This window comes from Dreissena polymorpha, chromosome 15 (genome assembly GCF_020536995.1).
Source record: "Dreissena polymorpha isolate Duluth1 chromosome 15, UMN_Dpol_1.0, whole genome shotgun sequence".
NCBI lineage: Eukaryota > Metazoa > Mollusca > Bivalvia > Myida > Dreissenidae > Dreissena > Dreissena polymorpha.
This window is the reverse complement of record NC_068369.1, coordinates 57055939-57083849: the sequence shown is the minus strand read 5'-3', so window position 1 is coordinate 57083849 and position 27911 is coordinate 57055939. Positions and strand designations below refer to the sequence as shown.

At 34.9% G+C, this 27911-nt stretch overlaps 4 protein-coding genes across 9 annotated transcripts in view; 1 reads left to right on the top strand and 3 right to left on the bottom strand.

Moving 5' to 3' along the window:
- LOC127860914 (uncharacterized protein KIAA1958 homolog) overlaps positions 1 to 27911 on the bottom strand; it is a 217918-nt gene that overhangs the window by 186057 nt on the left and 3950 nt on the right. The gene's annotated exons all lie outside the window — the stretch shown is intronic.
- The window catches only part of LOC127860917 (uncharacterized), an 86537-nt gene continuing 70233 nt past the window's right edge, over positions 11608 to 27911 (top strand). Inside the window, exons 1-2 of one of the 2 annotated variants that reach the window (XM_052399232.1) lie at positions 11608 to 11760; positions 12633 to 14263. In XM_052399232.1, coding sequence (XP_052255192.1) covers positions 11758 to 11760; positions 12633 to 13610 — 981 coding nt within the window. In that variant the 5' untranslated portion in view covers positions 11608 to 11757 and the 3' untranslated portion in view covers positions 13611 to 14263. Of the gene's footprint in view, positions 11761 to 12632; positions 14264 to 27911 lie in introns of those variants that run through there. The other variant, XM_052399233.1, reaches the window with a different exon arrangement.
- LOC127860920 (uncharacterized) overlaps positions 11923 to 27911 on the bottom strand; it is a 105188-nt gene continuing 89199 nt past the window's right edge. Inside the window, exon 5 of the mRNA XM_052399236.1 lies at positions 11923 to 12042. Within this exon, the coding sequence (XP_052255196.1) occupies positions 11966 to 12042 (77 nt within the window). The 3' untranslated portion in view covers positions 11923 to 11965. The remainder of the gene's footprint in view (positions 12043 to 27911) is intronic.
- The window catches only part of LOC127860921 (uncharacterized), a 100287-nt gene continuing 89199 nt past the window's right edge, over positions 16824 to 27911 (bottom strand). For 2 of the 5 annotated variants that reach the window (XM_052399241.1, XM_052399237.1), the window contains exons 2-4: positions 23224 to 23795; positions 22861 to 22950; positions 16824 to 16968 (exon numbers count right to left, since the gene is read on the bottom strand). In XM_052399241.1, coding sequence (XP_052255201.1) covers positions 16887 to 16968; positions 22861 to 22950; positions 23224 to 23792 — 741 coding nt within the window. In that variant the 5' untranslated portion in view covers positions 23793 to 23795 and the 3' untranslated portion in view covers positions 16824 to 16886. Of the gene's footprint in view, positions 16969 to 22860; positions 22951 to 23223; positions 23796 to 24786; positions 24861 to 25471; positions 25688 to 27911 lie in introns of those variants that run through there. The other 3 variants (XM_052399239.1, XM_052399238.1, XM_052399242.1) reach the window with 3 other exon arrangements.

Sequence of the window (27911 nt, the reverse complement as noted above, 5' to 3'; positions counted from 1 at the left end):
TTTATTGTCATCAAATTATTTGTATAATGTTATTCATTTGAAGTAGACGTCTACTGTGCTTTTTTTTTAAACATTCAACATCACTAACTTGAGTTAATGTGTGAGAGTTTCTTGCTGCTAAGTTGGATTTGACATGCGAAAATTGTGACAAAGTCTGAAAGAGTGAAATGAATTAAAATTTCATGACAAACAGACATATCCTCTAATTACCATGTATCAAGTGGTTAAGGAAACAAGTAAAATCATTTTTGAATTAATGCAAACAATGCAGCAATAAATGATTTACCGACAAATATTTAATTCCTGTAAAATTCATGTCAAAATTGTTTATTTACAGCATGTTGAATCACACAAAGCCAATAGTTACATTCACATCAACAATAATGTCCACTACGAGTTCGCGTTGTTTACTTGGTATCGAGACGTCCCATTTGAAAGGGGAGATTACTCGATTGTATAGGAGATTACTCGATTGCATAAGGCCAACCAAACTTCAAAAATTCAATTAACTGAAGTTACTGAACATATTTATACAAACTGAAACGATTTAACAAGTTTGTGTTTTATAAGTCATTCTTCTTTTGAGCAACATGGACAAATGAAAGTGCTCAAGAATTCCAAAAACACAAACATTCCCCATATGTTCAAATACATTTCAGCATATATGTGTCTATTAATTTTTTATGAAATAAGCACCCAATTGCGACTGGGTATACTGTTTACCGACTGAACAAAACATGTGTATATATGACCTATTTTTTACTTGAGATGTGCGCGCACAGTTATTATGCTAGATTGTTTCATGCAACATTTTCTGAGAATCAGGAAAAAGTAAAAGTATTTTCTTTTAAATAAGTCACATACATGAACGCTTTATGTTTACACTAGCGCTGCAGTGTTGTGCCTCATTTTGCAATATGTTGCAATATGTTAAAGTTTAATGAAGAGCACCAAACATTGAATGGAATAAGGATACATTTTGATAATTTCAGTTAAAGTAAGATTTTGAAATGCAATTATACTTTTTTCCTCAGTTTGGTCGTGTCTGTTTTTATTTTCAAAAGTAGTAATACTTGTGAAGCAAAATGCCTTGAGCGCATGCATGTGACGTCATAACCAGAGCTGCATTCTTTTTTTAACAAAATTATCTATATCAGGAAATGCTCAATATCTGGGAATCGTACGATATCACTTTTTGTATAAATTGTACATTTTAGCTAATAGTAATGCAGCAAGTGGCTCCTCCTATTTTTCCTATATGTTGTCTAGAGCCAAAGCACTGTTTGTGTCACCAATTGGTTTATTCAAAGAGGTAAATTGTCAAGTTATGCAATAATTTTCCAATTTCTTGATTTAATAGTTAAAATCTCTTTATTTTTGCTTGCTTGCATGGACAGGCTAAGGCTTATTAAAAATCACTCAAGTTTTCTTCTTGAGATTCAAAAGAACCAGTTCTTGGTGTCTTTGGGAAGAATGAACCCTTGACCTTCCAGTCGCTAGGGGGACACCATAACTACAACACAACAGCGACACTTGAATTGCTTGAGTGATGACTTTCATTACAATGTAAAGGTCTGCTTGGGGCTAAAATATTGCGTCTTCTTAATTACATGAACTTGGTAAAAATGGTGAATGTTTGTAATTATGACATTTACATGTATCCACACATTTGTGACCAATATATTGGCCAGATTCTGCATTTGAAAATAAAAAATGTGATATAGATTAAACTGGACAATAGGAAATGGAAAAATGTGTAAATGTAAATTATTGGAGAATCTTTGTTGTTCTTTAAAGTAAATATTTTGTTCCCTTAAAAAACTTTTGGGGTCAAACAATTAAACATTTGACTGAATAGGTTTGTGGTTTGCTGAAAAAAGTTTGCAGAAATAAGAAACACTTTTTCAAAGCTACTATCCATAGATTTTGTTTGCAAACATGATGCAAGCTATGCGAAAGACACACAAATCTTTATACAGGACATGAAGACAGGTAACTTTCTAAATTAATTGGACCTTACCATATTTTACCTGACATCTTTTTGCTTTCACTCAAACTAGACTGAGAAAATACCATTTATTCAGTTGCTTTCTGTCGATCATATTGACGTTTACATTTTTTTTACAATTTAAAAACAACAACAATACAGTAAATTTACACCTGTTATTTTATAACATATGGTAAAACTTATAATTAAAAGTGAAGAAAGCTTTGTTTTTTTGGCAGGGATATCAATTCAACAAATTTGCTAGTTGATAACCATCTAATGAAGCAAACCTTTACAGTTCTGTTTTCAATTGCAACCAAAACAAAGTTTTACCTATCAATTGTCTTGTCGGACACAAGGAGGTCTAATGCCTTTTTCGTGTGTTGACATGATCTCTGTTTATTATGCCCGCCTTCGAAGAAGAGGGGGTATATTGTTTTGCTCGTGTCGGTCCGTCCGTCCACCAGAGGTTTCCGGATGATAACTCAAGAACGCTTAGGCCTTTGATCATGAAACTTCATAGGAACATTGATCATGACTCGCAGATGAGCCCTATTGATTTTGAGGTCACTAGGTCAAAGGTTAAGGTCACGGTGACCCGAAATAGTAAAATGGTTTCCTGATGATTACTCAAGAACGCTTACGCCATGGATTATGAAACTTCATAGGTACATTGATCATGACTCGCAGATGACCCCTATTGATTTTGAGGTCACTAGGTCAAAGGTCAAGGTCACGGTGACCCGAAAAAAGTAAGGTTTCCGGATGATAACTCAAGAACGCTTACGCCTCGGATCATGAAACTTCATTGATCCCTATTGATTTTCAGGTCACTAGGTCAAGGTCACGGTGACCAGAAACAGTAAAATGGTTTCCGGATGATAACTCAAGATTGCTTACGCCTAGGATCACGACACTTCATAGGTACATTGATCATGACTTGCAGATGACCCCTATTGATTTTCAGGTCACAAGGTCAAAGGTCAAGGTCACGGTGACCCGAAACAGTAAAATGGTTTCCAGATGATAACTCAAGAACGCTTATGCCTAGGATCATGAAACTTCATAGGTACATTAATCATGACTCGCAGATGACCCCTATTGATTTTCAGCTCACTAGGTCAAAGGTCAAGGTCACGGTGACTCAACTTAGAAAAATGGTTTCCGGATGATAACTCAAGAACGCTTACGCCTAGGATCATGAAACTTTATAGGTACATTGATCATGACTCACAGATGACCCCTATTGACTTTCAGGTCACTAGGTCAAAGGTCACGGTGACTCGGACAAAGTAAAATGGTTTCCGGATTATAACTCAAGAATGCTTACGCCTTGGATCATGAAACTTCATAGGTACATTGATCATGACTCGCAGATGACCCGTATTTATTTTCAGGTCACTAGGTCAAAGGTCAAGGTCACGGTTACTCGACACAGTAAAATTGTTTCGGGTGATGTCTCAAGAATACTCATAGGCCTAGGATCATCAAACTTCATAGAAACATTGATCAAGACTGGCAGATGAACCCTATTGATTTTCAAGTCACTAGGTCAAAGGTCAAGGTCACAGTGACAAAAAACGTATTCACACAATGGCTGCCACAACAACTTACAGCCCATATGGGGGGCATGCATGTTTTACAAACAGCCCTTGTTCATTAATTCATGCGTTTATTCATTCGTTCATGTATTTCTTTCTTTATTTATTAGCTCACCTGTCACAAAGTGACATGGTGAGCTTATGTGACCGATTGATGTCCGGCGTGTGTGCGTGCGTGCGTGTGTGCTTGCGTCCGTCAACAATTTGTTTGTGTAGACAGTAGAGGTCACAGTTTTCATTCAATCTTTATGAAATTTGGTCAGAATGTTCATCTTGATGAAATCTGGGTTGGGATTGTATTTTGGTCATCTGGGGTCAAAAACTAGGTCACTAGGTCGAAAACTAGGTCACATAATAGGTCAAATAATAGAAAAACCTTGTGTAGACAATAGAGGTCACAGTTTTCATCCAATCTTAATGAATTTGGTCAGAATGTTTATGTTGATGAAATCTGGGTTGGGAATGTTTTTGGATTATATGGGGTCAAAAACTAGGTCACTAGGTCAAAAACAACGTCACTAGGTAAAAAACTAGGTCACTAGGTCAAATAATAGAAAAACCTCGTCACAGTTTTCATCCAATCTTTATGAAATTTGGTCAGAATGTTTATCTTGATAAAATCTGGGTTTGGGATTGTATTTGGGTCATCTGGGGTCAAAAACTAGGTCACTAGGTAATATAATAGAAAACCCTTGTGTAGACAATAGAGGTCACAGTTTTCATCCAATCTTTATAAAATTTGATCAGATTGTTTATCTTGAGGAAATCCGGGTTAGGATTGTATTTGGGTCACCTGGAGTCAAAAACTAGTTCACTAGGTCAAATAATAGAAAAACCTAGTGTAGACAATAGAGGTCGCAGTTTTCATCTAATATTTATGAAATTTTGTCAGAATGTGAAACCTGGGTTGGGATTGTATTTGGTTAGTCAGGTGAGCGATTCAGGGCCATCATGGCCCTCTTGTTTATTTATTCATCAATTTATATATTTATCTAACTATTCATCTATTCATTCCGTGTGTGCGTACGTTTGTTTATTCATTGGTTTATTGGTTCGTTCGTTCGTTCGTTATTTCTTTCAGTCAGTCAGTCAGTCAGTCAGTCAGCGAGCGAGCGAGCTGGCCGGCCAACAATTATGACTACTTGCGTTCCTAAATTGGACAATCTAACCACAATACTTTACGACAGAAAATTTAAGTCAGACTAATACATAAGGGAGCCGGCCGATGTCTGATCTATATGATATAACTTGACGCTAAAATGGATAAGAAAGGGATCACCACAGCAGGTTGATAATACACAATGTAGATTCCGCTGTTTTATTGTTGTAGCATGTTTGTTTAGGAAGCATAGGCAAAATAATATGGAATCCAATTTTGAAATAAAAAGTCGTCTGAAAATAGCGCCGTATATTGTAAATTGAAGAGAATAGATGACATCAAAGTCGAAGAAGTGATTTTCTAGACACCTGGAGATAACTGAGGACGACACATACAATTAAGTAAATAATGAAACAGCTAATAAGCATCCCATGGAGGCTGATAATATCTTACTTAAAAGTCAACAGATAAGTTCAGGCTAAAAATCGTATTTTATAAAGGAATATAATTGCATCTCTGTCCGATTAGATGTCTTGCAAATGAATGTTTATTTCAAATGTAATATATGCTGTGATAGAAACCAACTTTGCGCATAAATTATTAAGTTATTTAATAACGTGCCTTGAATTTTTTTTTCGTCTGTGAGAGTTTAAACCTGTATTATACTGTAAAAAGCACCCATGGTACTTCACCGATGTTATTTCACTTAAGACTTTTACATACGGACAAGTTTTGAATATACACACATTCACATTGACATACATTATGGCAAATAATCGTATCAATTTAATATTTATCAAGCATCTTACTTAATGACCAGGATGGTTTAATCGCCTTTTCATTAAATATATATTTTTAGTAATATACACTATTATTAGGAAGGAAGGAAGCAAGCAAGCAAGGAAGAAAGGGAGGAAGGAAGCAAGCAAGGAAGGAATCAAGCAAGGAAGGAAGGAAGGATGGTTCGACCGATCGATGGATCGATTGAAGAACGAACGAACGAACTCATGAACAAACGAACGAATCAATGAACAAACGCACGAACGCACAAAGTAACGAAAAAACAAACGGACTGACGAAGGGATGGAAAAATTAATGAATGAATAAACGAATAAATACAAACAAAAACAAAATAAAAAAAGCATAAAACATAAATGAATGAATAAATGAACGAACGAACGAAAAAAGAATTAACCAAAGAACAAACCAACAGAACGAAATAACAAAAAAACAAACAAACGAACAAACGAACACACAAACGAACGAACCGAGGAACGAACGAACCAACCAACCAACAAACATTAAACAAACGCACGAACGCACAAACGAACAAACAAACGGATGGACGGACGGACGGACGGATGAAACGATAAACGATAACTGTTTATATAACAATGACCAAGCTTATTGTGCTGTCTTGCACTTTCAATTATATTGATTGATAAATGTCCCGTAAGCAATGTTTAATATTATTAATATCACTTTTATACGTAATAACATGTGGGATTTTGGTACACTCGGTGTCAGAAAGCGTGTAAAACTTATCCGAAATCCCAGTTTAAAGCGCTATTTCGTGTCAAATACACGAGTGGAAATGTTTCGTAAATAACATGGGTAAATGCCGTTGAAGAAGTGTTAATTTATTGCTAATACCAACATCACACGTAATAACAGGTTCGATTTCGGTCAGCGCGCAGGCGTTTGAGAGCGTTATTCATGTACCGAAAACCCCGTTATAATTAGCTGATGTTCTCTATAAACGTTTATTTTTTGCATTCGCAGAATAACTAAATGACACAAACCCCTTATACATGTGTCATATGGTGTCAAAAAGTCCATAAAAATAATCCGGAATATCGCGTTAATCTACATGCAGTATATAGGCAATGAAGCCATTTTGGTGTTAGCTTGTCTAAGTTTGCTACCCGCTGAGCCACGTGATTAAGTGGGCGGAGCGATCATAGATAATGCGTCATGTCAATTATATAAAACCTACGGATGGCTATCACATGCTAGATCATGTGTAGAAAGATCGATACAAACGATAACAAGATTGTATCCAGCGTTGGAAGTATTACATTTGAAATATTACTGTTTTGACTTCGATATGAAATGTTGTCCACAAGATTTGAAAAAGCTCGTAGTTGATTCCTGGCACGAAGGATTACTTGGACGCTTTAAACACCAACGAAATGTAGGAGAACATTGAAAGAGACTCACACATCTTAGTTTGCTCGGATCTCGCCTTACTAAAATCAGACTGCATGTGCTTGAATTGCCCACCGGGCTACCAAGTTTGGAATCCATAGATTTATCAGAAACAAGCTGGATTAGTAATAATCTAAGAGATGACGAAAAGATACCCAATGAGCCCTGCTAAAAGAGAATACAGAAAGTTGTCTTGAATAATACGAATCATATGTTCTTCCCGCATGTATTCATGTATATTCAGGGGTCAGCTCATGAGAGTATTCGTTATGTTGACATTTTTAACCGACGCCAGGAAATCATTTCGCCATGCCTATATTACATTGCGGAAAAGTGTACGCAGCTGGGCACTCTAGTTCTCGGTAACTATGACAGCTATAAGCAGCATGACGCAAAGTTATGTCCGTTCGATCCAGAAAAAACGACGAAATCAACAGAGGAATAAGAGATGTGGCCTCCAAAAACCAACCCTTGTATGCAATAAAACTGAATTTCCTTGAAGCGACTTAAGACGATGAAACAGCTTTGCACGTTTTTCAAAACTGTTCAAAACTACAATGGGTTGAAATAATGGGATGTGCAAGTCTTTCGAACAACACATTAGGCACCATTACAAACGGAGAAAGGCTTCGTGTGATGAAGATATCGAAATGCAGATTCGTGACGCCAACATGTATTGGCAAGGCATTGGACAGGTGCAGTCGATTAAGGGCATTGCACGTAGAAGATATCGGGGCAATCCAACATATTTTAGATAAGCACAGCTGTCAATTGTTTAACTGCTTGACAACTTTGAGTCTCGCCCACTGTTTCAATCTTTCTGATGAATGTCTCGGCCAAATCGCAAAACGCTGTCCATTCTTGCGTAATATAAACCTAACATGCTGTTGCAGAATAACGGACGTCTGCTTCATTCAGCTTGTCAATCATTGTCCAAGCATTTCAGAATTATCCTCAAAGACAATGCAGAGCACAAGATCGGTTTGACCGGCCGTGCGTTCTCCGCAGTCGCTAAATGCCCGAACAATTTAGAACTTTTAATTTTAGGCCGATACAGTAAAATCACAACCGAAGCTATATGCCAGCTGCTGTGCAAATGTCGATATCTAACTAAGATTGTGTTCTACAACACATACTAAGAATAGAAATTCGATGTCGTCATAACGGATTCGAAACTTGACATGACTCAGACCGAAACAAAATAATTCACGGAAAGACCTCGACGGGAATTAGATAGGCTAAAACTAAAACCAAGATATGTTGGTGATATTGTATATGTATCCGTGATTCGCTTGCACAGGGACTGATTAAGTCGCAGAAACAAAGATAAATTGTTCACGTCCTGGGACAAGGCCGGTCTTCCATTGGATTCAAACATATTGATGCATATGTATATTGGTTGCTATAGATTCCTGCTTTATTAAAATGGTGATCATTAACCGATGTTCAAGCTCCGGGTTCCATTCACTAAGTCAACGCAAAAGTACCCTCGCAATATCAGAAGAGATACGATAATGAGACGGATCATTTAAATGTATCATTTAATTGGAACGCAAGTGCAAAGAAATATCCGTAAATTCAGATACGTCTACGTAATGGTAGTATTTATTATTCAATTATATTGATACGCATGTTATGCTTCACTGCGTATCAAAATGACTATTATAGATGGGGATCCAACATGTTACCCAAAAATAAACAGCTCGAAAAGAATTTAAGCTTTTTAAAATCCTTTTTTGCCTGTCTTATTTCTTATTTTAAAGTAACGGGTGTCGGTTTTTGTTGGTCAATAAATGCAATAAATAAATATATATGAGTTTAAAACACAACATAATCTATCTCTTGGATGTTAAGCAGTTGAGTTCCCTTTTAACGCCCATTCCAATCAGTTTTTTTCATGCATACTTTTATGTGAATATTAACGTATCAACGTTTGTGAATGTACTATATAGCTTGAGTAAATATCTGAATGCATATTTATTTTGACTGTGCCTATTGCACATAAAAGTTTTGATTTTATTAATTAAGATGATGATTGTTTCTCTGGTATTCGTAGGAAGAAATCAAACTAAACAACACAATACAAATATGTGATTTTGATCTTGAGCGTGGCTGACTGAAATGTTGTGCAAATAATCTTAAATAAATTCTTAAACATTTTAGGTAAGTGTCATGAAAATCGTTCAAATGATATGGAAGATAATAAGCAGACTCAAACACGTTACAATTAAGCAGACTGACCATCAGGTCATTCTCATGAGATTAGAAGCTGAATTGTGATACTAATTAATGAGATGGTATTTAAATATAAACAAAACACATGTGCCAGGCAAGGTTTTGTTTAAGAAGCTAGCTACATCCCGAGATTATAGATCTGAATGATTATGGGATCAAATCGCTGGGATCTATTGAATCAAAAATGATGACATGTATGAACTGCCTGATAAAAAAAGAATGTTTGCGAAGCTTCCGATTTTCGATACTGATATGAAATTTTGAGTTTGTCCAAATAATAGTAGTACGAAGCAATAGCTCTATATGTCTTGGTATGATTACCGGTAAGGTGGTCGAACTGGAGAAAGCCACTGCAAGCGAAAGTTACATAACTCCTGTCCCACTCCGTGCGATACAATCTGGTATTCAATTGTATACTTGAATGTCCCTATTAATCCAATGAAGGCGTGGAATTCAAGATAAGGCATTTTATCTACGACAAGATGAAAGTCGAAATGGTCATTACAGAAGAAAGCTAAGAGTGAATTCGCAGAATGTGCATGAAACGTGACGGTATACCTAGAAACATGTGTGGAAAGTTCACTTTATTCAATGAAGGTTGATTCGTAAGGCGCCAAGGGAATGCACTGAAAGAAACGTCATTTTACGTGTACGAGAAATTCCCGAGGAAGTTGCCACTGAGCGTCGGAAGTTGCTACAACGTCTGAAAGAGGCCCGCACTACTGGCAAAACCGCGTGAATTGCATACGGAAAGCTTCTGTGGACGGCAAGCCAGTTCCGGACTAGGAATATGGACACGAGCCACGCATTCTTTTGCAGAAAGTGCATGTTCTTACTGCTGCCAACAAGACAGCGTTTAGTACATCTTTATCTGTTCTTCTTAAAAATCTGATCAAATGAAATCTAAAATCCACTTGAATAGTACCTAATAAATACAGTATAACACACTATGCTGAGAAACATTATATTACTTTGCCAACTCATTATCTAAAGTTACACTTTTCGTTTGGTGTTAGTAATACTGAGGCATATTCGATACCTGTTTTAAATACTTTCAACTTAAATTATACAATATCCCAGTGGATATCGACTTATCCTACTTAATAAGGGCTTCTTCAAAGACTTGGAAAAATGTATAGTTTTTTCAACAGGACAATTTTTTTAAGCAGGAAGCTAAAAGTTCAATGCTTTAAAGTTAAAGCGGTAGAAACATGTTTAATCAAAAAGACAATGAAAACAGTTGTGCGCACCGGGTTTAGAGCCCGGGTTCTCTGTACTAAACGTTTTCATCTTCACCACCTTGCTTTTTCGGCGTGCAATAGTTACGCTGTGTTAAATGTACTTCATGACAGAAATTCATAACCTGTGAACAATTGTAATGAAATAAAAAGTTATTATCCAAATTATTTCATCGATTAACTTTACAAACGCCGCGCAATTTCATCCACATTCTATCCATAGATGGTGACGTCAATACGTTATTGTCACCTCTATACTAAGATACATCCCATTTCCCTGGATTGGGGAATTATGCTTCCGCAAAAGTAGTTCTGCGTAGGAATGAAAATGATAAAAATAAAAGAAAAAAAATCGTTTTTGATTGTATGTTTAAAATGGAATGTTGTTTAAAAAATGTTAATTAATTATTTTAAAATGTGATTTTGAATCTGTATTACCGGTAAGACTGATAGCGATTATCAGAAGCACGATTAAATGACCTACTTTCGCTTTCACTTTTCTCTCGAAACAGAAGTGCTACCAACAATTCCTTTCGCGTTTGTACACAGGTCAGTAAGACCGGTGTGTACACAATGATTCATCAATGCTATCTTATAGGTACTCGGTTTACAAAACGCTATTTTTACAAAACGTCTATGTTCGGAATTTTGAAAATTGTCAATATGTCAATATGTCTATATGCGAACAGTTTTCGTTCTTCGAACAGGGATCTTATCACAGATTTGGCATGTATTGAAATTTGCCATGCAATGCTTTATATTTATAAATGTAAACATTGAACCTTAATAGCTCTAGTAAAAAAAAACAAGAAAAAATTAAAGAAAGAAAAAAAGTAACCCTCAACTGGGTTCGAACCACTGACCCCTAGAAAATATAGCGACAACAACAGAACTCTCCAAATTATTCAGCGTTTCGCGTTGCAACGCTTTATAAATTCATATAATGGATATTTTAGAGCATGATAGATGTTCAGTACTTCTGTTTCCTACCAAATATCATAACTACAACGAAAATTTGCAAATCTGGAACATGTTTACAAAATATATTTTGTCAATTTACTAACGTGAAAAGGCCCCTTTAACAAATGCTACGCTGTGAAATATACACGAATACAATGGAAGCGTTAAAGTTATAACGCGTGCAATTACCATAAATAAATAGTGTACACCGCTATAAACCTATCAAACAGGGTAGATTTTGCTATTATCTAAATTACCCGTAAATAGTTTGCTCGGATCGCTTATCTAGTTTATCGATTGTAACTTTATACATGGATAGAGGTGTATTTGCGTGCTTTTGCTGGATTGTTTCTTAACGCTATATGCTGGTGATTAACTCACGAAGTAATACCTAAATCGAAAACATGGACTAATGCTTATCATCAAGTCATGGTATTGTAAATTGTTTTATTATTGTAAGAATCAATATTACGACTCGTTTATTAAATATGCTGAATCTGAAAAATAATAGCATTGTTTTGCAAATGAACACTTACATGCCGAAAGATATACTTTTCAAATAACTTATGATAACAAATTTGAAGTCGTCATAAAGTTGTATTGCCTTTTAATTATGGCTGTCAAAATGTCTGCTTGTTCACATTTCACTGGTTACACGATTTCTATCGATGAATGACGGAATCTTTTTAGTTTTCCGTGTCTGAGCGTCTTCATCTACAAAAAAGTACATTTTAATAAACAGTGACGTGTTTGTACGATTTATTTAATTTTACGTCTTCATCTACAGAAATATATCCGTACATAATCGTCAGAGTGAGCGTTTACAGTGTAAATAAGCAAAGTCAGACTGCGTTTTTGCTTACAATGTAGTTTTCCGATTTATTTTTTAACAGTGCCAACATAAGTTTTGAAACGATGGATATAAACGCATTTAAGAAACGATTCAGCATCTTTAAGTTGACAACAATGTACACACCATGCATAAATTGACATAACATTTCGAATTCCTTTTTGCTGCATTTTAAACATGGACTCTTATATATTAGTCAATATCATCTATAACAATTTGTCCAGCCTTACTGTATTTACCGTCGTTCGATGTCTTCTAATGAAATTACGAACGATTATGAACAGGTTGACTGCAACAATACTTGATCAAAATAAGTTAAATCATCATAGATCGGATCGCCGAAACCAAATAATAATGCATGCATCAGCCCTAGTTTCTTACAGAAAATCTGAAAGCATGCTGATGTATTATTCAGTGAGTATTTGAATCGTATTTCATTGTGATTTTATTATAGTTTCACAAAGATGCTCAAGATATACTGAAGAACAAAATCGACGCTGTAGACAGATATAGGCATGAAGTCCTCCGTTTCCTCATAGACCTAAGGGATGCTGGCATTCAAGGAAGGGAACACATCCAAGAAATGTATAAGAAAAGTCGAGGTGTCGACGGAGAGCGTAAATACCAGTACATAGCTATTGCATTAGTTTCACTTCAGGAAATCATGCAAGAGGATCATTCTATTGTGGAACAGTTCAGGAAGTACGTAATCGAACTGGATGAAGTCAATTCGAGCAGAACGCTTCTATTTCAACGAGTGTCGGTGGTGATGAACAGTACTCTCAAAAGTTTGTCTTTCCATGGCGAACGCCGTGTGTTTGATCCAGATAAACGCTACTTGTTTGAACACATATCTAGCAGAGTGAAAAACAGTTCAGCGTTAGTAGTAACCAATAAGGTCCACTATTGCTTAGACAATAATATTTTACATCAAATGCATTTAGATTATGTTAAACATTTTCAAACAACCGAAGAAATGATAATATTACTATATTCTCATAATATTCCATGTGATATACCATTTAATGAATGTTATTTAGTTCTTACAAAATTTGTGGACAACGCCAACGAAGTTATTTCTTTGGGCTATGACAAAGCTTTTACGACAACAAATGAGGAAAAAGTAATTCAGCATCTTCGTAATAACGACAAAATCAAACTATTTAACCCGGGTGAGATTATGTTAGAACTTGAAAGAATAATGCAGTTGGCTTTTGCATTTCCAGAATGTTCGGATGATGATGAAGACGATCATGCAGAAATAAATCTTGAAGCTTCAGTTCGGATTCCACACCGTTTACATTTATGCAATAAATATCTGTCTAGGACATGTCAACGGTTTAGTCCCAAAAGCCAGACTATCAACATAAAAGATAACAAAAAGACATTCTCCACGAGATTTTGTTCATGTGTGAAAAAATCTGCTAAATAGCTCACCTGAGCACGAGGTTACATAATTTGATTTTGTTGTCTACTTTCATAGTCGTTCAATGTCGTCTATTTGCTTGAACAATTCCATTTCAATTTTTGGTGGAATATATCTAAACTATTTAAGAATTTTTCTTGGCCGTAATGTTATTAATTTCTCTCGATATTTAGAAACATTTATGTTTATTAATGACGGCTTTACAGTAACTGACCCCACTATGGTAATATTATTTCATTTTCAGCATTTTAGGCAATCAATGTGAACTAAAGTTTGTAGTATGCGTTTAACGCTTAAAAGTGATGTTATGCGCATCTAACATTATATTCTATGTTTATAGATGTCTATCGCAACCGTTGTTTATTTTTGGCGTTTTCACTTTATACACACTTATATTTGTTAATGTAGCATCAACATACTTAAACATTATCCCGAAAAGAGAAAAATAATGCATTTGAATATCAACCGTTATTTCGTTTTGACAACTGACGACAGAAATTATTCGATGTACAATGTGAATCTAAATTTAGTCTTAGAGCAGATTCGTTCATAGACAACACACGAACACTCACTTCGCTCGGCTTAGTGGACTGTACAGTCATGTAAAATATCGAATATATTATATATTTTTATAAACAACTGGTAGCAAAATGAGTTGCAGATAATTGGTCAGTTACCACATTTTAACTAACTATTTTGACCTGTTAATTCTGTTAAGCTCATTTCAACAGAAAAAAAAGCCCATAATAACGCTTTAAGAATAGGATATATATATCATTAGAAACGATATTTAAACATATAGTTAATCCGCTCAGAAATACGACATCGAAACGAAAAAAATCGATACAAAGCCCATAGTCATTGTTATTAGTAACAAGAAATATCTTTAAAAAAGATATACGGCGTAAATAGTTTAATGAATGAGATCAAGGATAGCGAATGTCTTTTTCTGTGCAGTTCTAAGCTGCATCACACGCAGTACGGGATGTTACGGGGAGTTTTCGCGGCTTATTTTACATTATAACATATTGCTGGTCATAAACCTATAGATACAAAACAGAAAACCAAAAGAAGAATGGAAGTGAAATTTAAACATATGAGTCAACCGGCCACACGAGAAGTATCCGTATTTATAGGCGCGTTCTTCGAACAAACCTGTTTTAGTGGTTTATCGGGCATTGCTATTTGATTCGATTATTAACAGTATCAATTATCATCGTGCTAATGCTTAAAGTGATATTATGGGCATTTTGCACTGTTGAATTGAGCTGAAAAGAATTAACAGGTCAAAATAGTTAGTTAAAATGTGGTTACTGATTAATTATCTGCAACTCACCTTGCTACCAGTTGTTTATAAAAATATATTTTATATTCGATATTCTTACGTGACCCACCCAGTCCTGTAAGCTGAAATGATCCGTAAAACAATTTCGTGTCTTTGTGTCGTATGAACAAATCTGCACTAAAACTAAATTTAGGTTCTACTCGTAAACGCATGATCAGTTGTCAAACGAAAGTACGGTTGATATTCAAATGCATTATTTTTCTCTTTCTGGTATATTGTTTTAGTATGATGATGCTGCATTAATTAATATAAGTGTATATGAAGTAGAAACATCAAAAATAATCAACGGTTGCGATAGACACCTATAAACTGTTACATGCTCATAATATCACTTTAGTACATTAAGCAATATGGACGAATAATTATTGTTAAATTTATCAACAATAATATTTATCATTGTATTGTTGAAAACACATCAAGAATCTATTATTTACATACCATAATTATATTGCTGAATATCTTCATTTAACATATTTCTGGTCTAAAGAAAATTCCAGGTCACCTAGTTCACGGATAGCGTCTTTATTATATAACGATTATTTTACTGGCCGCCAACTCCGGTGATGACCTGTATATAAACTCTGAATGTCCGCGAATTGACCCGATATACCTCGCGGGTTGAAATGCAATGCTTTAAAGTGAGGCCTCGCTTCCATTGCTCTTTATACTTTTACATGTTAACATGTTGACAGGAATAAGGAAGTAAGTACTAAATATGAGAACATAGCCTTTTAAGTATAAACGCTCTTGCGCTGGTAATACTCTGAAAATAAAAGGTGTACGCACAAACTGTATTGATGTCGAAAATTGAGTGTAAAACTGTTCTATCTATTAAGCCTTTTCATTCGAGATAAAATTGTTTCATACAGTAAAACAGTGTTACAAAGACGCGGATATGTTTCCAATGTTCTGGTGGTATACTCAAATCAGCCAATGGAATAAATGAAGTGTATTCATTCGTACCTAGCCGCGGGAAATTTTATTGGAATTTTATTGGACACTTACAAAGGTCAGGCTAAGGTGAAAAGCTGGCTTATGCAGCTTACGCCGAAAAACCATTTCGGTAGTCAGAACATGGCTAATCAAGAAAGATACAAGGAGATTCATTATAGACGATATTTAACAGCGAAGTGATCCTTTAGCAAGCATACTAATAGTTGATTGTTCTGATTAATCCTTCACCCCTTAGATACGTATTTTCACGCATTCGTAATCTCTTAGAAAGTTAAATTAAACGTAAGACCTTTCTTACTGTATTTAAGTTTTGAAATGTTGTTTTTGCCAACCCTTAGATACGGATGAGCAGCAAATACGCCATTTTATATATATGGGGAGCATATAGTTGCCAGTTTGGGGTTCCTTTCTTACTTCCGTCATACTTATGTTACCGTTTCTCATAGCGCCTTCAATATTTTACCGATCTCTTACATATTTGGCATGTAGGTACCTTGCATGGACCTCTATCTTTTGATGAGGTTTAAGGTCACAGGGGTCAAGGTCAACAAGGCTAATTATATAGTTTATCAAGGTCACAATTTGGTTACAGTTTCTCATAGCGCCTTCAATATTGTATCGATCTCTTATATATTTGGGATGTAGGTACCTTGCATAGACCTCTACCTTTTTGATGAGGCTTGAGGTCACTGGGGTCAAGGTCACTGAGGCTAACAATAGATTTTCTCAAGGTCACACTTTTTTCCATACAATTAAACCATATATCGACAAAACATCATTGGGGAGCATCCATCAGTCTTACTGATATCCTTGTCACTTTTACTTCTGAGAGGGAAATTATTAAAAGATGCTGATAAACAAAGATTTAGAATAATTTCATGTACTGCGTTTCAAATATCTTGATATCCTTATGAGACCAGTTTACAAAATGCTGCAGCTTATATTTTGTAATGAACGTATACAATCATAGCACAAAAGTATCGCTACTTGTTACGGTCATTTTTATATAAAGTGTCCGTTCGCCGAGTTGTGTATGTGTCATCCGAGAAGTTCTTCAACAATGATCTGCAAAAGACAAAACATCTTAACATTAAAACATTATTATGCCTTGTGTATGTAACATTTTTTAAATATTAGATTATTATTGGAATACTGGCTAATGTGTTATTTTTTACGTTGTTTAACGGGACCGCCAACCCTTAATTCCGACCAATACAAATAATCAAAATACTGAAAGTACTGGGGAAGATTTTGCTCAAATTTTGTGGTCGTAAAAACACTATACACCGTGATGCCAACCAATTACACTTGTTGAATAAAGCAGATGGAATTAAGGAAGAGTGACAGGCTGTCAACACAATATATGATTTAGCTATTGGGGTTAAAAGTAAAAGCTGCTTTTTAAAACAAGTCATTGCCGCACGTGCCAATTCATAACTGCGAAACGTTAGTGAATACAATTTTGATTATTATCATTTGAACTGGTGACATAGATTATTCTTTGACTTAGTGTTATATGTATCCAAAGTTTCTATACATCATGTAGGTTCCATTATTATTCATAGATATATATTCGATCAACATATTTGCTGGATTTCAAGTCACACCGACACAGTGTAGGTCATGTAGCGACTTTATTATTGTTTTGATCACTTGAAAACCATTAAAGCAAATGTATTAGCTGCTGTGAAAGGGACAACCACAACATGTATTTCGTGTGTAAGGAAAAAGTTCAAAACTGGCATGAAAAGCACGGGCGAATTGTGATATAAAAACTTTGTAGCGCAGAGAACATTGTGATGTTTACTTTTACCGTAAAAAATGTAGCGCGTGGTAATTAAATGTTGTCGCCCATATTGCGAACGCAGTTGATTTCTTTAAACGAAAGAACATAAATGCGCTGTATCCGTCAAGTGTAGATAGTTAAGTATTGAACCGATATTTCGTCGCTGTATTCACCTTCCATGAGGACTGCGTGTTACTCGGGCGCTAATGCCACAGTGCAAAGATGTGGCCATGGATGGAACGCGCTCATCGGAGCTATTTTGTTTGCGAATGCAGAATGTGGATGCAAAGTGGTTAAATGCAGTAACGTACATTCTTCGGTAAACGTATTTTATGTTACCTATGCCTTCTGCAATTCGCCCCAAAAATTACGTTCGTAAATTTTATTCCTATTTCGGCCCCCGAGTGTGAAGGAGTTTTCTGCCGTTCAGCATAAACTTTAAAATGAATGGAATACAACTTTTGTTTACTTTACTTTCTTGTACTACTGCTTTTGAACTTCTATTTGTTTTTACTTTAAATGTTTCATCAGTTGAAAAAAGAGGACTTAAGTACCTGCAGCGCTCACCTGATACCAAACGGAGCTTAATTGTTCTGAGGAGGTAGTGATCAATAGGTTTCAAAATAAAACTGCTCCAACAACTCGCAGACACGTATTTTTGTTTAACAAATCATAATTTTTAACTCTCATCCGCGATTTTTGTAAATTCCTAGCAAGTTTCATGGTTAAGTGCGTTAGTGATTTGTAGTATTCAAGTTGTTTTACTAATGCAAGATACAGACAACTTCTAAACTCATCGTAGCCACGTGTTTTAAAGGACGGTGGAATAATTAATACAATTTTTCTGTAGTTTTTTTTGTTTAAAAAGATCGGATTGGTTAAACATGTCAAAAGCAATTGCTTTAAAAATTTCCAGGACAGTAAAACATAATAGTAAGCATTGCGAAGCCAATGTTATGACTCTGACGAAACTATTGTGTTTTATTTCGTGTAACTTTTAGTATTCTTTGTATCTGTAAAATCGAATACATATTATAATTATAAACATAATAAGAAGAAGCATGTGCATATGCACAGTAATTTCTTATAGCACAATCTTTAATAAAAAAATAAGTATTTTATTCATGTTGCTAACTGTGCATACTTAAAATACAGAAAGCTGACAATTTTAAGTATGTTTTATCAATTAAAAAACAAAGAGCGCTTAAAAGAACCTTTTCAGGTTTTGGTTACCGGGGTCTTTGACAAAATTTTAATTAACATTTACCACGCTCTTAAATATCAATTCTATGCGTATTTAGACGATCAAAAAACCGGACAATTCTAAAGCGCTACAAACGCGAAACGATTGATTAATTTGGATATGTGTTTTGTTATCGTTATATTGTGTGACACTACGAGGATTGCTTATAAAAAGTATTAAATACACATCTAACTATATGAGCACGGTCGGCCGAGAGATTAAGGTTTTAGACTTTTACTCCAAGGGTCAGTGGTTGAGGATAACTTTTTTTCTTTCTTTAATTTTATTCTTGTGTTTTACTTATTTATTTAGTTCAAATGTTTGCATTTATCAATTTAAAGTATTTACTGACTTCAATACATGCCACAATCTGTCAAAAGCCACTACAAATTTATCAGATTAGCGTCCGATTTGCCGAACAAATATTTCTAAAAATAAACTAAAAGTAAATCTGTTTTTCAACTGCGTCCACGTGGTCTATTTTGAACTTTATCACGTGTGTTTTTTTCCGTTGTTTTTTGCTAAAAACACATACTGAACGAAATAAACTGGCTATGATCGTTCAAAAGTTACTTAATGGCAGGATTGAAGATGCTGAATGCGATTGGCAGAAATGTTCAACACAAATGTACAAAATTACGTGTATTATTCTGTACCTTGCAATCGCCTATAATTATAGCGAAAATGGAAAAGGCAATTTCACTTTTATTTCGCTTGCTAAAGTGTTTTGGGCAAAATGACCGTCCATGTACTGATCCATTTGTTATGGCTTTTACTTTAAAATGAACCACGTGGATCCAGCATCAACATTTATGACGTGATTCACACCTCTCAATTTTATTTATCAACTTTGTATGAACTCTTTAATTTCTCCACATATTTATTTTACTCTTGCTTGACACAATCTGATTATTTTTAATTGATGACTTCCATTTCTTATTTAAATGAACTAATCCAAGTGAAATAAAAACTACATTACACTTTTAAATGAGACCTAGCATATCTGAACTACAAAAGTTATGATGTACAAAAAGGCGTGAATGTTTAGCCATATCATAAGAAAAGTCCGCACTATTTGAGTATAAGGTGCATGTTAATATGCACTACTGTTATAGTTTCTGCTTCATATTAGCACATGTTTATGCAATATGTGAAATGCTGTATTTTGCAGGTTGTTGTGTAGCTGAATACACGATGCTATTGATGTTGCACAAATATCAAGTATGAATATAAATCGATTTTTGCCGTAACTACTTAAATGATATTTAAATAGGGTTTAAATTGTTTAATTTTGTATTGATTAAAACGGCTTACTGAAACGCTGCCATATAAAAATAAAAACTGTTATAATCATGTGAGATGAAACGTTTTTTTAAATTCAAATATATTCAGTTAATCTCCAATAGGATATTATTAGATTTCTGTAATAGCAACTTTCTTTTTTAGTATACTTTTTATTATCATTATATTTAATACTATACATTGGGAAGGTAAGGTCGACTTTTCTCGATCTGTAATATTATTTTTTTTATTTGGCAAAGTGCGGTCTCTAAATTGATTTGTAAAACTGCCCTTCAACAATGCGTCTTGCACAAATTTAAAAGTTGTTTTACATTTAATTTATACAACTTCACTAATACGCTCACTACACGTCAGTAAGGGTTGGCTATATTGGAATTACCCTGTCCCGTAAGTCTATCGGTCTAGCCAAAACCTTGCCCGGACTGAACGCCCAACTGTTTTGAATGATAATAAAATAACTCCTCACAATTGTTCGCCTATCTGACACGATATATTTCTTCATCGTGTACAACGCCAATAAAAAACTTGAGGTCACAATTGCTTGTCCGCTCTATAAATTTTCCATTTATGGGAGGATTTTAATGTGTATTATGTATATGAGCAAGCGTATTTTCTCTCAAGGGTACTGTTATAATTTGATGTTAAAGGGATCTTTTCACGCTTTGGTAAATTGACAAAATTGAAAAAAGTTGTTTCAGATTCGCAAATTTTCGTTTTAGTTATGATATTTGTGAGGAAACAGTAATACTGAACATTTACCATGGTCTAATACAGCCATTATATGCATCTTTTGACGATTTTAAAATCTAAAAATTATAAAGCGTTGCAACGCGAAACGATTGAATAATTTGGAGAGTTCTGTTTTTGTCGTTAAATTTTGTGAAACTACGAAGATTGCTTATATAAGGTATAAAATACTTCAGGTATATGTACTCGCGAGACTAGCTCAGTAGGCTAAAGTGTTTTTACTTCAGGACTCCAGGGGTCACTGGTTCGAAACCTGGTCCGGGCAATGTTCTTTTCCTTTTTTTAATTTTATTCTTGATTTTTTACTGGAGTTTTTACGATCCAATGTTTACATTTATCGATATAAAGCATTTAATGAATAAGTTAAAAAATGCCAAAATCTGTGAAAAGGCCCCTTTAAAGGATAGATACATCTATGTCGGCCGAAAAGGTGCTGGTCGTTTACTTTTCTATGGTATACAATAGATACAACCTAGTTCTTCTTGAATGCTTTGAGCTTATTTGAGCATATACGTACAGCTCAAAATTCTTCCTAAGTAAACCAAATTCAATGTGAACATTATTAAGTCTCAAGTTTGTCTATAAAATCGAATGCAATCAACCAAATGCATCGTAACACATACAATACCTGTTACCATCGACTTCAAATCGTTAGTTTCTGTGGATAAATGCTCCAAACAAAAAGTTGATAAACAAACGTAATCAAACCGAAACCGGAAGTTTTAAATTTCAAGATGCAATCTATCTTACGGAGGTTCCGTAGATAGTCGATGTACCACGATTGGTTTATTAGACACGAGATCTATCTTGCCAAGGTTGCCGGAGATAGTCGATGCATAAATTAGCATATTTTCAAATTAGAAAAACTCGGCGTTTTTGATTGCAAAATAGAAAACATTTTCTCGAACCGTAGACGTGTTTAAAACTTGGATTTATATCATCATTATGCGAGCACATCATATCAAGGAAATTGTTTTAATGTGCGCATTATGGATATATTTATGATCTGTTGGTGTTTATAAATGCCAGAAAATAGTTTTTTTCCTACTTTTACCTATTAAAGTGCCGACTGGATTTCAGGCGGCAGAGTTTACATAAAAATGCCCTTACATTTGCATCTCACAGAGACCCGGAGGGTCAATACTTGAAAGTTGGATTATTGCAAAAAGACACGACCAGGCCAAAATTTGTAATTACTACCTTATTTCAGACTCTTTCTTACCTAAATGTTAAACTATATGATCTTGTGCCTCTAATTCGTTTAAATAAAGACGAAATGTAGTTGATGCCCATTTGGGTTTTATTTCAAGGTACGATTATGATGCTTTGTATATTGTATAACCATCGAGTAGTTACCGATATACTGCAATCAACGTGAGATGCATTCTCTTTTATGGCTTTTTCATTCACATCATGATGTTATGGGAGAGAGTTAAATGTTTTATTCATCATTCTGATCAAAGTGTGAGGGCTGGAGCTCTATAAAACTGGCTTAAACACTCAAATTCTGTGCAGAGATCGTTCCTTGGCAAAGACCCCAGTTTCAGGCCAAAAGTCAATATGCAGTATTGGTTGTAAAGGCTCTATGTGTGAATAAAAGCGTTAGGCATGGGTGTTAAACCCTGTGAGTGAACGCTCTAGTTGCATGTCGTATAAACATCCGAAAACCAATCAGTTTAATGATAACTTTTACTACTTATAATATGTTTATTAGAAAAGCATTTTTCCCTGATGAGTATGCGTCTTTTAAACAAATATTTCTCACATTTTTAGAAGATATCTGTGTTATGTTTATATTAAAGAAAGTGAAAGGCTGTCAAGAAACCGTATGTACACTTAAACAAAAATAGCCTTTATATGTGCGCTATATGTTACTTACACAATCCCTATGTGTTGATCCGAGCGTTTGCCAATGGTATCTGACCAGATATTGGGGTGGGCGAGGCACTCAGGAGGGCATGGAAGTCCACTGAAATACAGACGATCCAGTAATGTTAATATATTGTCACACTGTGATGTATGTTTGAAATATGTTATAGAAAGCAGTTTTACGCCATTTTACCAAAATACTGTAGTAACTTTGGTTCACGATAGAATCAATAATCAACCAAGGCGCTAAAATGGTATCTTCAAATGGAACTTGATAGCAGTTCAGCCTTTTCATTAAATACATTTTCTTTGAAGTACCAACCTTATAAGAACCTGAGGCAAAAATAAGGCAAAAAGTAATGAGTGTGATCACCTGGTACAAAGAAGTTTGCACCTCGAAATGAGCGCGGAATGCTCCGAGGGAACGGATTCCTGCCCGGGATGCACGAACTCCGGAGCCTTATCCATAGCCACGGCCCCCAGCAGGAAGCCATGTGCAATGGGTTGTTGAGTGGTTGCTGCAATGCTGACATCCGTGGTATTCAATGTCATTTCTATTGCATTTAAGGCATTGACGGTGGAGGAAGCCGAGACGAGTGATGTTCGATTGATGGGGGAGGAAGCTGAGATAAGAGATGTCCGATTGACGGGGGAGGAAACCGAGATGAGTGATGTCCGATTGACGGGGGAGGAAACCGAGATGAGTGATGTCCGATTGACGGGGGAGGAAACCGAGATTAGTGATGTCCGATTTACGGGGGAGGAAGCCGAGATGAGTAGCGTCCGATTAATGTTCCCCAATGCCAGTCCATTGGCATGGATTGTGTTAGGTTTCAGGGTAAACAGTATGTGTTGGTTTTGGGAAAGGCTATGGCAAGGGTTCTGTGTGACGGTGTATAGAAGAGAAAAAAATGCTAACAGCTGGGGTAGACTGGATGTCATCGTCTGAAACATATTAGATAATCGTGTTAAAAAACGTAACTAAAATTGGTTTAACGGTGTCAATGGAATGTATGTTACTCAGACAGCAAGTATCCATAATTATAAGTTGGAGGCAAAGTATTTTTTATCAAAGCCGAAATGCGATCTTAACAATTGTGATTGGCAGCTTAGAGGTGTAGAATTACCGTAATCCCAATAAAAGAATGTTTATTTATTTGAGATAATTACCAAAAAAAAATTGTGTAGCGCTTTCCATAATAAAGGTTGAAACAATGGCATATGAGCAAAGCTAAATATGTATTATAGTACGTTAATATGTAAAGGCATTTGGTTTTTCGGTACCAGCTTTGCGTAACTTATCGAAATCGCCGTTATAAAATCGTATTTTTTTGTATGTAAAAAATGTTGATTTAATTGTTCACATAATTGACATCGATACAGCAATTATCAAAGTGTCATTTATTACTAATTTCACGTGGGAACATGGGGCGTCTGGTATAACCAGATTAAATATGTACAGTTACTGAAATCCCCCGTTTTGTAACGTTAACTTATTTCAGAAAACAATCTAACTGATGTTTTATTTTGCGATAAATGTGTTATCAGCAATGTTTGATATTCACATCACTGTTATCAGTAAACATGTGGGAGTTTGGTACCCGCTTTATCATGTATCAATCTTTGTACACGTAGCGTGCAGCATGTTTTCACAATATGTGTTTTTGAAATAACACTTGGCCTTTGAGTGTAACTTACCTATGCTGGTTCACGATTTACTCTGCAATCATGTTTTAAGTTTGTCCACATAAAAGGATTACCTGTTTGTAACTTTGTCAAAATAAAAATCCGTGTAATTGTGTTCATAAATTGTCATATATTATATATGGGTTGCAGTCAAAATATCACAGAAAAAAAAACTATAACAATAATGTAACTTAACAATACTATTTAAATCGATCAAAATCCTGTTATGTGCAATTGCCACATGATCTACCTCTGATCGGAATCATTCATATTTCTGCGCGGAGATAATGTGTTTGATGACATCATAGCAGTTAGTGGTTAAACATCAACTTCGATGCTACTTTCTTTTCTATTGTGTTTTGTTTGCTTATAAGATTAATTGTCACTTAAATATTCTTAATTTGAAAATAAGTGAAATGAAAGATAACACATGCACACTTAAAACACATGCACACTTAAACGACGCCTGTTAAATCGCCGGTTGAATATGTCTGTCCTGATTTGGAATCATTCATTGTTTGTAAGTACAATTACATGATGCTACTGTGTGCAATTGTATAAAGGGGCGATTCCAATATCTCGCCTCGGTCAGAAGTGAACATTTAAATAAAAATTTATAATATAAAACCAGAAATAATATCAAATCAATTTAAATGCGTTAAATTACTTTTTCTGTTTTGACGATGCGGATTTTGTGAATGCTATTATTGGAACCAATCAAATATCTGCACCAAGTTTGTTTTAATGTACAGGTAGCTACTTTATTAAGAAATTGAAATTAATCATGAATAAAGGCAAGACAATCTTAAACCAACTACATTACTTTTAATATCATGGATTTAATTAGATATATTAACGAAAACAATCAAATCTCTGTTCAGAAGACGCGACTAGAATGGGTGTCCGTTAATTAACGGTTGTATTATTTTACTTACATTAAACAATCCTTATCATGATATTACGTGTCAGGTTCAAGCACACACCATTAAGTTTGCACTTATTTAATTTTTTTTTCAAGCATATATTTGAATAAGATAAATACAACAATTAACCTTATCTCGCCGTTTGGAATGCGATCTGTATTTGTTAAGTCACGCAAGCTGGAATTTATCTATGGTAACGTTATTTATAGAATAAATCATGTGTCTGTAAACCGTCTTATCACGAAAGTGGTAACGACGTGTTTTTTGGCGGGACAAAATGAAGGAAAATCATGAAAAGCAACGTCGTTAAATGTAAACGAAAGATTGGAGTGTCTATGGTCACGAATCCATAAAAAATGACCGTGATAAATAAAGTTTTCGGCCTTTTGAGTAGCATTTGTTTCGTTTCTGAATATTTCGATAGTTTGTATAAATAATTTCGTATTAATTACTGAGGGATGTGTTAGCAAGGAATTTAGAAAACGTTCAAGGCTTGTGTCTTTTTTTACATAAATAAATGAAAGGTTGTACTTTTACCGCAGGGTACGATGATTACCATTTAATATACTGTTGTAAAAATCTTGAGTTTGCGATGAAACAACTATGCGATTTTTTTTAATTTAATACCGTTAAAAATGATACAAGCTACTTGTAACACTCAAGCAAGAGCATATATTTGTAGATATAATTGTAGATAAACGAATTGTGAGTTAAACTTTTTGAGCTAAACACCAGTTTCCATAGCCAATCAGGGTAATATGTTTGGTACTAAAGACATCATTTAGTGGTTAATGAAAAAAACCAAACCAAACAAGAAAACCGGAAAGGCCCAAAGTCGCTCACCTGAGATACACAGATACTAACCTGTTCTGTGTAGCCCAAGATATCATAAGAACACATGTTCTGACCAAGTTTCATATAGAGTGGACCATACATGTAACTTGTATAGTGCTAACATCGTTTTACTATAACCTTATAAGTAAAAATGCTCCGCCCACTGGCGACCATGTGTTTTAAGCAAAGAGATCGAACCATTTTCGAACTCGTCCAAGATATCACCAGAACAAATCTTTTGACCAAGTTTCATGCTGATAGGACAATAACTTTTGCGGCCGTTAGAATGGTAACAAGGTTTTACTATAGCCATGTAAGGAAAACTACCCCGCCCCCAAGCGGCCATGTATTCAACCAACCGGAATTATTTTCGAACTCGTCAAATATATCATTGGCACAAATCGTCTGATTAAATTTTATGAAGATCGGACAACAAATGTGGCTACTAGAATGCAAACAAGGCAAATGTTGACACCGCACAACGCACAACGCACGAAGGACGTAGGGCGACCACAAAAGCTCACCATGAGCACATTCTGCTCAGGTGCGCTAACAACGCGAATAGATTAAGAAAACCTTAGTATTTAATTACTTCATAAATTATCAGAATAGAACAGAAAATAAAAGTTTATTTTTTACTTAAGCATGTGAAGATCATAGTAAATAACATACATATAAATAAATAACAGCATGCGTTGAAGTACACAAAAAACACACATCATTTTTAAGAACGGTTAATATTTAAACATATTTCGGGAGAATGGTACATGGATGGGGTTAATACACAGTGATCACACAATGTTATGCGTATAGTTTTACAAATATAGCAATAATAACATAATTCTGACCTTCGGAATGCGAAGCACATATGTGTTGTTCCAGCAGCTTTATAAACATTAGATGAATTCTGCTAAAATGCTACTTTCCGAAAACGCAGTCATTGTTTATTGGGAAAATCTTGATGTCATTTTTTTCATTTTAGCTTAACGAAGGTGTAGACAAACTAAGAGTGCCCAAAAGACAAGCAGTAATTCAAGTAATCAATCTGTGTGATCTTTCGTATCACGGATAAATCATCGACACAGTAATGAAGATACAATTTACGATACAGCCAACCGATGGGATTAAAACGTAGATAATACAATATACTTTTCTATTTTATTGGAGGTGAAGCACTGCTTTCTGTTCAAATGAACAAACATTTGAAGGTTGTTTTGATTTAAACGACGCTCCAGTACACGTACAATTCAATTATAAATAAAGAACAATAAATAATATCCTTTACATGAAAAAAATGCTTGTTAATGAATTCGCTCTAAATTGTTCATTGAGATCCCATAAACAAGTTATAAATAAATGACAAAGACAGAACAGATATTTTTTTTATAAGAACATCTATACGTCGCAAATACCAACACATATTGAAACGGCAATAATGACTAACATTTCAAAAATCCAATACGAAATTAACGCGCAAAATACACGAAATGTTCATAACACGCTTGCAATACGTTCTTTACTCATTTTCGCTTTTTCGAGCTGTGTTTCGTGAGATAATTGGCTTAAGTAAGAGTAAGTGAAGTGACTTGAATATTTCTTTAGACAACACTTTTTGAAA